Genomic DNA, 10,786 nt, shown 5'->3' with positions numbered 1-10,786 from the left:
TAAATAAGAAATTTGACTTTAAAATCTTGGATCCTATTAATGTGATCTTTGAGATAAAAATAGTAAGAAACTCTAGGGGGTTAACATTTTTCTGATCTCACTATATATAGAACTAGATGTTGAAGAAATTTAGTGTGTTTGGTAACACTTCTAAAGTCTAAATGGAGGTGGTCCACTTTTAAAATTCAGACTTTAGAAGTTTTATTTCTGTTTGTTTTAGTTCAGATTTCAGACTTCAGAACCAAAATTCAAAAGTTTTGAACCAATGATGGAGGGATGTTTGATGAAACTTCTGAAGTCTGATTTATAATTTCAGACTTCAAAATGTTTCTAGACTCCAGACTTTAGTTTTCAGAATTGTTACCAAACATAGTCAGTTTGAGAAAACTTTTATTAGCTCACACCTTTTGACTTTAATTTTGATCTTAAATAGAATAAAGTAGATTGCCTATCTCAACAAGAATATTCGGTAGCCTAATATTCCTAATGTGAATTGCATTATATAGTTGATAAATTTAATCACATTTATTGGATTGAAGTGCACCTTAGATATAGATTTGCACTTAAAAAATTTGTCCAATTGTACTTAAAGCTTCCAGCCATACCCACAAGGGGTGGGCCTAAGTGGTAAGACCAACAATTAGAGTTTGCTCCTCTAAGTTGTGAGTACGAAATTGAGGATCATTTCTTGATTAAAATGCCATATGTGTTGTGTGGGTCAGTGCATGTAGTCATGGATTAGTCCTATCTGGTATGGTTGGGAAACCTGGCTTGGGCCTGTCCTATGGACTGCCTGATGGACTGGGTCCCAGTCCTTTTTTGCCAACGGGGATACCATGTTTCAAAATAAAATAAAATAAAATAAAATAAAACAACAACAACGGTCCAGCATGCCAATTTAATTTTTAATTAATTTCGAAGAATATAAGCTCTCAAGTGAATATCACATTAAGAGGAGCTGAAAATGAAGATCTAACTATAGCTGTAGATGATGCTGTAAAGGAAGTTGAATAGTGAAGAAGCTTCCTAATAAATATGATACACTAGTCAAAGCTGGTGCCAACTATTATTATTTAGAGTCATGCTCCAGTAATATTGAAATGTACATCGTGGGAACATTTCTGACACACATCCATGTCAGAAATGTTTCCCACCATGTACATTTAATGTTGCTTTAGCATTATCATATTATTTATTATGGCTATCACACTAGGAAAGAAATAAATCCTATAATGGAGAATTCATACAATTTTTTATGGATCAAGTCAAACAACTTCTCTCAAATCGTGTTATTGCTATTGATTTTTGAGAAATCAAAGGAAACCTTACCGATTCATTAACATGTGAGTAGGTGGGAAGGTGCGTGTGGCCCCAAGGAGATTAGTCTCATGTGGGGATACTCCCTGGTATTCAAAAAAATAGAAAAGAAAAAGATTATAGATATAAATTGAAGGAGATTGATTTGAAGCTTAATCTATAAATTACCTCAAATGAAAATCCAACATTTCATCTAAGTTTAATAGAAAAATTAGTTGTGAATAATTGGCATGAAGTACCTCGTTTGGAGACTTAATTATCTCATTTTTCATCCCTGGTCAACGAGAAGGATACAATAAGATATTCTTGATGTTGATGGACTCACCAATATAAGTCTGGAAGTCAAACTATGTCATATCAATACTCCTAGTTCATTCTCTAGAGTCCAAAGAAATTAAGTTGGGATTTTTTTTTTTTTTTTTTTTGTCTTATCATGTGTATCGTCACACACACCACCCCCTCGGAAAGTCTTACATCTGGTTGAGTCGAGGGCCACTGGACCCTGGAGGGTGGTGCCAAGGAATTCACTGTTTCGTGGGGTATCGAACGCTTGGCCTATCCTTCTTGAGGAGCTTATCAAGAATCCGCTTACTACTAGGCCAAAGCCTTGGGGTTAAATTGGGATTTTGTTAGAGTATTATATAGGAATTAATGTAATAAGATGGATTGAGATTCACCAAATAATATCTAGCAGCATTAGATAACAGAGAAGATAATTTTTTTTTTGGTCTCAAAAGTATTAGTTGTGTGCCCCTCATCTTTTCATCATCGTCAGTTTAATTCAGAAAGCCCAACAGTCCGAGCCCTTTAGTATGACTGATTGCATTTCCACATTCAAGTTTCTTGTCCACAAATTACTCTAGCACAATTTGTCCCCAATAATTTTGATGGTCAAACCCATTATCAATTAAATAAACGGGCTAATGAAGCCTAAAGTCCTTGACTGAGGCCAATAACTGAGCCCATGATAGAGCCCAAACTGCAACTAACTAAGCCCCAAAAGAGACTTGGTCAATGATAAAGCCCATAATGGAACTTATATTGTATCCATTTCAAGGCCTAATAGAGGTTTCTTTTCTCCCCTTTTTTTTTCTTTGCTCACAAATCTTAACCTGCAATGAGGATTTGTTAACGGAGATGACGTGTCGTGTAGTGATGCGATGTCAGAGGAACTGTCGTGACTATAGCATACGACATGTTCGAAGAAAAACCTCTGATGGTAGTGATAGCTTACTTTGTTCCGGGATTGGGTGAATAGGATTTGTCTCAAAAAAATTTGAACGATTAGTGAAAGTGAACCCGGAAGTGGATGTAACCAAGAACTTGAGCTTGATTAAAAGACCTAGGCTCGCTTTGAAACTATGTGAAGTAAGTAAAAAAAAAGATTGGATTCTAATCATAATAATGGATTACAAGAAGCCCAATAGGAATTGAATAGATAATAAACGAATCTTAATTAATCTACTCAGATTTGATTAATTAGATTTTATCCTAATCTCTAATTACTTGATTTAATCTCAAGATATGATTGATGTTGTGATTCGTCAAGCCTAATAGTATGAGTCAATAAGGAGGTACTGTTAATCAAGTCACACATACTACCAGTCAATTTGTACTTGTCAAAATGTTACCATACTCAATGATTAATTTATCGATTTGTAGATTTATTTGGTTAAAAGTTTATAAATTTCTAGAAAATTTAAGAGAATTTTTTATTATTTAGGTTTTAAAACATTGTGGGGTGTGCCATAAACGACTCTAATTATATTACCCTACTCAAGGTTTGTTGAGTAACAAACTTGATAAAGTAAGGTTTGGTGGGTATATACACTAAGGTTCTCTTGGAGTTGTTAGAATTACAAGGGAATTTTTGTAATAAAAATGCAATTGTTAGGTCTACTGGGTAAATCTCTTTACTTATTGTTATTGCTGATGAACGACGATGGTGCAGGAGAAACTGTCCAATTGTTGCAAATTGGTACAACACTAGGGCTAAAAATGGATCGGATATGGACCGGTATGAGTGTGTCCATATCCATATTTGAATTTTTTTTATTCAGATCTGAATCCGACTTAGATCATATTAGTTAAGACTATATCCGAATCATTTTACTTTTATTAAAACCATATCCGAATTCAATCTAACCGAATTTATTGATTCGGGTCGGTCAAGTCGGATAATGTCAAACTATTTAAAATTATTTTAAATAAAATTGTTAAATATGACTAATGGTGACTTGAACTCAAGACGAGAGGTCTTGACCACTAAAAAATCATTGTTAGTTGATGAAAGATGATTTAAAAATATAATAATACATCTTGCAAAGTAATATATCATTTGGATCTTGGCGGATATACAAATGAAATCGTATCCGACTCAGATTAAAGGACATCAACTCATATCCAACTCATATTTTAATTCGGATATATTTGATGAAACCAAACCCACTAAATTTGAATTCGGATCACTCGGATTTTGGGATAAAATCCGTACCATTTTGAGCCCAATACAACATCTATTGATGGACTAACTAACTATTAGGCCTAGCCCAGGATTTAAGAAAAGAAGTCCAATTATAATGTTTCTTTGCGGACCGATATGTAGGATAGAGAGCTCACATTGCTGTCAGTTTCTTGTGAAGTCAAGAGTCAAGACTAAAGGGTAAGACGAATCTTTACAATATCCATTTTAATTTCCAAAAAGGGTAAATCTACCGTTTTCAGAATTAAAACATTTTATGTTAAAATTTACTCTTGTCTGAAATGGTTTATATTTTCCCGTTTAACTTCAGTAAAAACCTAAAAATTTCACTCTATAAAACAGTAAAAAATTTCCCACTTACTTAAAATGTTTTAATTTGCGATAAATGTATAATCTTTAGGAGAAAAATGCATGGTGAACACAAATGGAAATTTCACAATTTTCATTGCATGTTTTGGAATAAAGAAAATTATTACTATATTCAAAGAGTTGTGCTACATTGCCTGCGTTGGACACTGGGTCCAATATTGAGTTGACCTGACAATAAACAGATAATCATAGATTTATTTTCTCAAAATATAAGTTAGAAAATCAACGGTTCTCTATGCACTGCCTAGTCAATTCAATGTTGGACCCAATATCCAATCCAAAAAGTAAAGCATTGTCTATATTTGAAAGAGTCGTGGTATACTCAAATGATTCCATGACGTGGACAAATCCGGGAACCGTAGATTTGTATTCCTCGGGATACATGTTTGCACTTTCTCCTAAAAAAGTGTATCCCAAGATGTATAGATCTACTATTATTGAATTTGTACACGTCATGGAGTCATTTGAACATGCCACCTGGCAAGTCATAATATTGGGATTCTATTTGAAATGGTGCCACGGACACATAATGCAACTTGACTTGTGTGCATGGCCAAACTGCTAAATGGTAATTTAAGAATTTCTCTATTAAATTATCCAACTAGAGCTAAACACTACCACGTTGGAGATTTTATTTTTAAATGAACAATCAAATTTTTTATACATCACTTAAAAGAAGAGTAGCTTACCAATGAAACCTAGACCAGACCTAAATTCTAAGGAAAATGACAAAACTATCTTATTTATGCAAAAATACAAAGATCCATGATTCTTTCTTTAGCTCAATAAGTAAAGTAAAATTAACCAGTTACTTGTTCTCCATGCCATCTAAAATTAAGTTTTAGAGTTTTGTGGTCGTTCATTTTCAAATCTTTTGCTATGGCAAATTAAAAAAATAAAAAAATAGTATTTAAATACAAAGCGTTGGACAAGCCAGCGATTTAAATCTTTTTAGGTAATTTTTTTTTAATAATTAACTAAATAATTAACTCTTTTTTAGTAATTTTCCCTAATGTTTAATGTTGGAATCCAAACTTAAGATGTATTGTTCCCGTATCAAATCAAACCACCAAATTTCCCTGAATTTTTTGTGGGCTAAAATAAAATCTTTAACTCTTAATCTTGGGGACGCCAAGTCAAACCACCAATGATCTTAATCGACAACCCAAGTCGCAAGTTAAAGGACGCATTCCCTTTGAGACCTTAATCGATAGCCCAAGTCGCATGTTAAAGTACCAGGGTTTCAAAACTCATTTTGACATCTCATATCGTCTCATTCATGAACAAGGCCAAGTTGTCACAGACGAGATAAACCATTCAACTCGTTTAACACTTATTTATCCTTATACACTTATATAAAAATAATCATAATTTTTTTAAATATTAAATATGGTAGATTATGTTTAATCATTAAATCATATTTTATTTAGATAATAAATATTTAAAATATTTAAAAATTAATTATTTTAATTAAAATATACAAGTTTTACTGACTCGACCGATATTTTCAAAATATCGGTCAAGTCATCTCGTTTTGTCTCACGAGATTTTGCAGATGTTATATGTTTTGTCTATTTGTCCCACTCATGGACAATACCATGACTTAGACAAGTTATCTTAGCCTCAAATAAGATTTAAAATCATGTAACATACACATTCACATTGAGACTTAAAAAATATAGGACTAATGGCAGAAGAAACAAAACTTATATGAAATAAATCAAGTTATGTAACAAAATAAGATTTCAAATCTTCTTAACTGTTACCACATCTCTCTAGATTTCACGGACAAACTAAGAGATTAAAAAAAAAAAAATTCAATTTAAATTTAAAATTAAAATTCAATATTGAAAAATAACATTTTTTCAAAAAAAAAAAAAAATTAAAGTTGTTTGAATTTTATCGTCAACAATCTTTTAGCATCGGATCATATTTTTGGATGACAATAGGGTGATGCAAAGTGGTCCCACTGAGAGTAACTTCCGAACAATCCAATCATTCCAAGCAGAGTGAGGATCTGTTTCTAGACGCGGAGAATCCCACTCTGTCCCCACAAAACCAGCAAAAAAGAGTAACACAAAACACATAACTAGATGGATGGCACATTATGTCCTAAATCGACACGTGACCCTACTTTTCTATGCCGCCAAAATCTCGTTCACTAAAACCATCCACTCCTCAAAATCTTGAGTTTCAATCAAATACAGTGTCCCGTTCCTATAAAAAGAAACAATGTTTACGTGGCATATTTCTATTGGTAAAAATCAGATTGAACTACGTGCACGATTTGCTTAGGAGCCCGAGGTATTTTAAACAACAAACTAACGAATGCCAATGTGCCACATAGAGCTCACAATCTTTTGGTCTCTCTAATCTTTCTCTCTCGTATCTGTACAAACTTCATGATTTGTCGAGAGATCCAGATTTCGTGGTCCCTACATTTAGATATCATACATCCACGTGTCATACTACTATGACGCTACTTAAAATTCCAATAAAAATTATCGAGATTCTTTTATTGAAAACGACGATCCACAGTATCTATGTTTACGTGGACACGATTTGTCTTCTCTACAGAGATCTAGAGCAGATAATGTGTATAATGGAGAATTTAGAATGTCACGTTGTACACGTGGCTGTTTATGATTAGTTACAACTCCCTTGGGTCTGTTACAGGAGATCTGTGCGCAGTAATTATTGTTTAAAATCTTAGCGAACCGGATCCACGGATGGTCATGCCTATTGGATTTTTCAATTTTTCAACGATGGACAGAAACATTGAAGAATTAAGACCTTTAGTCTAGTGTACAGGGGTGGGTGCCAATAATTTGTCGACAATTAATTTTTTTTTTTTTTTTTTTTTTTTCTCTTGTCTCTTTCCCATACATCCAAAATTAAAACTTAAACAAAACATTGATTTTGATTATAAGATTTTCTATTTAGACATAATTTTGAATGGATCACTAAGATGACTATCAAGTTAACTAGTCCACATTTTCAAGGATTGTGGAATGACTTATAAGTTTTATTCAAATCATTAGATATATTATTTTTTTAAGATGAAATCTCTGAATCCAAAAACCATCTAGCAAGACGAGACAATTGACTTCTTAGAGTACCAGTATCTTGCCCAATTCTCATGGGTACATGTAATATCTCACAAATCACACATATCAACTAAGTCGGGATGTACAATCTCAATATTAAACTTGCATATATAATCCATTACTTGAAAAAGCAAATGTAAACAAAAAACTTTTTGGTTGGTAACTGAGAATTCTTTCCATCAATTGAAAAGCGTATTAAACATTTGGCTTTTTCTCTTATGTTAAAAGATATATTTCCATTTTGGTGTTGGGATGGCTAGATTTGTATGAGATGCTTTTAAGAAAGAAGCTTTCAATCCATTTCTACAAAGATATCCCATGGGAAGGACAACTAGCTTACATCATAAATGATTCACATCTGAATCACTAAATCTTAGTGTATCAAGCATGATTTATGGAAAAATATAGGGACCACCTCACTCTTTAAAGATCATATTCTTACACATATCTCTTAGACTAGCAATGACCATTGGATCTATAATTTAGTGACATGCAATTAAAAGGATCACACTTAGATCATTTGTAGTAGGAGCACAACTTCAATCGGTTTGTTTCGGGTTTGGGGTCAAATCAAAATTGTTATCACTAAACAAGAAATAGAATCGAACTTAATTGGATATATAGCTGAATCGAACTAATGTCGATTTGGTTTGATTGTATGGGTTCCCAAAATCCTATAAACCTATCCAACATATATTTTAATAAATAATAAATAATAAATAATAAAAATGAGATAATATATATATGATAAGTCATTAATCGATTTTATATTTTCCTTTTACAGTCGTGTTAGAGTGACGTCAAGATTAGACCTCATATCGTACATCTTGATGTGAAATTGAATAGGAGCTATAGATGCTTTTATCACTTGTATCTCGAGAAAAGAATCTATGATTCCCATATACTTTCACGTCAGGTGTGCGGTATGAGGTCCAATCTTGAGGTCGTCACTTCAGCATTATTCATTTTGTTTAACCTAAAATCAAATCACAATTTGATCAAAACTGATCAAAACCATCGGTTTGGTTCGATTCTCGATTGAAGCGGAGCAAGTTCCAGCCTTAATTTGTAGTCCAGGGGAGTCAAGAGAGGATTCCAAGTTTTGACACGTGTAGAAGAGGGGACCATTTGCAGTAATTTGGTGAATATGGGGATTGCAAATAAAAACAAAATATCGTTCAGAAGCTGTCCTTACCGCATTTTCTCAGAAGCGATTCTGGTTGTAGTGATCTGCGCATCCCCTTCACCTCTCCAAAAGCATAAGTTTCTCTGCTCTATTAAAAACAGAAATCTCTCTCTCTGCAACTAAGAAATTCTGTCTGAGATTTTAATGGAAACTTCACAACGAGAGATTGAACCTGAAATGGCGAAGAGAGGGAGAAAGAGCGGGAAATTGTTGCAAAAGAAACAACCACAGAGAGGATTAGGTGTAGCTCAGCTGGAGAAACTAAGATTACAGGAGCAATGGAAGACTATGATGATCGATAACATTGACCAAGTTCAAACTCCTCATCAAAAGCACCAGATTCCGCTTCAGATTCCATTAACGTTTCTGCGTCATCTTCATTACGGAACATTCATCAATGGTGGTCAATCCAGAAATATTTTTCATCCTTACATGTGTGAAAATGGAAGATTCGTTAACAATAATGGATCCAATGTTCAAGCAGTTTTCTCTGATCTTATTGAGGTGAATCACGAAGAATCGAGGTTTCAGTACTTGAATCTGTTAGAATCTGCAAAAGAGCTCACTTCAACCCAAAAATCGGACTATTGTGAGATCTGTTTTCAGGTGACGAGTGAGACTCTCTCTATCTCTTTCTCTCTCTAAGTTTTATCTGTAATTTGTGTTGATTTGATCTTAGATTCCAGTGTTTTGGTATGTTGCAGAAGGATCGTTTTAACGAAGAAGTTTTAGGGTTTAACGAAGAAAGATTGAAATTGACTCTTGGATTCAACAGGACCATTGATGGAGAAGAGATCAACAATGATAATGGTTATTCGAGAATTAACAACACTCACGAAGTAAAAAAAAAAAAAAATCATTCTTTTTCATTTCTATATTGTTATTCTTGATTTGAATTTTAAAACCTCTCATGTAAATTTGGATAGAAGATTAGGGTTTTAAAGAAATTTTTTTTTGTTTTCTTTGGGCTGTAAATCAACACATTCGAAAATTTTGAAATTCCATTGCAGCTTATTATTCATTTTAAATTAATTTCTTTAAGGAAAAATTGCAGATAAAATTGTCAAAAAATAGACAAAAATTGAAATTTTCATAAATAATTAATAGATTATTCATTTTAATTCCGAAAACTGTAAATTACGATTTTTGGAATTATTACATTTTGGTTAAAGTGAGAAATTCACTATTTTATACAATTAGTTTTTATAAAAGGAGACATTTTTATATTTATTGTTTTACTGAAATTTACTAAAAGGTTTTAATTCCAAATATGGTAATTTATCAATTTTTGGAATTGAAATGAATAGTTTATTGCTTTGGGAATTTTTCAATTTTCTTGGCATGTTTTGGTAAAACAGTCTAAATTCTAATTTAAACTGTAAAAACTACTCTTAGTTTTTCAAATATATTATTTAATAATAAATAAGGGGTATTATTAGTTTGAAAAACATAATAGTGGACTGAAATGGGAATTTTACAAATTTTCTATTTCCTTTTGGTAATTTTTCTTTTGATTTATTTATTTGTGTGTATTTACAGGAGGTAAAGGTGGTGGGTGACCAAAAAAATAGGAAATCTATGGTGGAAGGGAGTGTGTTAAGGGAGTATGAGTTCTTCCCTAGCAAGAGTAGCACAAACCCTAACAACTCTTCAGTTCCAGCAGAAGCTATAGAAAGAGCTGTCTTGGGTGAAACAGCTTCTCCTTCTAATACTAATTTTCTTGATTTGTCTCTCAAACTTTCCTGTTAAAAGTAGAAAGTAGCTTTTATGATTCCTATTTCTTTTGGCTTTTCTCATTTATGTGTGATGCAAACTGACAACACTCCAAAATCACAGCTTTTGATTTAGTCTTTTTGTGAAAGTTTAACTAACTGATCCTACCAAATATCAGGCTTTTTCTTCTTAGCAATATCTGTAAATGTTTCATCTTTTTATTTTATATTATTTTATCAAAATCTACAAAATTCGAGTTTTATTTACTCTGCTGAGATTCTCAGAATATCGTCCAAGACAACTCATTTATCTCACGAGGTGATGTGAATGTTGAGACACGGTGCATATTCTTGTTTATCTTACGAGATGATGTGAATGTTGAGACACAATGTATATCCGTATGGTTGATGAACGAGACCAATTCGATATTAGACAAGATTTAAAACCATGTGGTTTCATGAGTTTAAAACTCATGAGATCACTTGAGAGTTGACTCGGATGAGCCAATGAAATAGATATTAAATTTATTGAATGTTCAACAATAATTTTAAATTTATATTTATTTATTTTTGAAAAGCAAAATTATATATATAACACATAACTCTACCTCAT

General features: G+C 32.6%; 1 protein-coding gene across 1 annotated transcript; it reads left to right on the top strand.

Annotated features, from left to right (window-relative positions):
- Nucleotides 1-8,455: 8,455 nt before the first annotated feature.
- Nucleotides 8,456-10,413, top strand: LOC147387453 (uncharacterized). Its single transcript, XM_086421342.1, has 3 exons — nucleotides 8,456-9,067; nucleotides 9,166-9,300; nucleotides 10,001-10,413. Exons 1-3 carry the CDS (start codon nucleotides 8,606-8,608, stop codon nucleotides 10,208-10,210), a joined length of 807 nt encoding a protein of 268 aa, XP_086277468.1. The 5' UTR covers nucleotides 8,456-8,605; the 3' UTR covers nucleotides 10,211-10,413.
- Nucleotides 10,414-10,786: the final 373 nt, after the last annotated feature.

The sequence above is a fragment of the Akebia trifoliata genome, chromosome 13, assembly GCF_017979445.1.
Source record: "Akebia trifoliata isolate Shusen 1 chromosome 13, ASM1797944v1, whole genome shotgun sequence".
In the NCBI taxonomy this organism is placed as follows: Eukaryota; Viridiplantae; Streptophyta; class Magnoliopsida; order Ranunculales; family Lardizabalaceae; genus Akebia; species Akebia trifoliata.
The sequence above is the reverse complement of the archived record's forward strand: the minus strand, read 5'-3'. Positions and strand labels throughout refer to the sequence as shown.

Bases quoted from the DNA above. Each gene is read 5' to 3' on its own strand.
- LOC147387453 (XM_086421342.1), top strand. From the start codon at position 8,606: ATGGAAACTTCACAACGAGAGATTGAACCTGAAATGGCGAAGAGAGGG. The intron at 9,068-9,165 runs GTGACGAGTGAG...GGTATGTTGCAG, and splicing joins ATTGTGAGATCTGTTTTCAG to AAGGATCGTTTTAACGAAGA. The intron at 9,301-10,000 runs GTAAAAAAAAAA...GTGTATTTACAG, and splicing joins GAATTAACAACACTCACGAA to GAGGTAAAGGTGGTGGGTGA.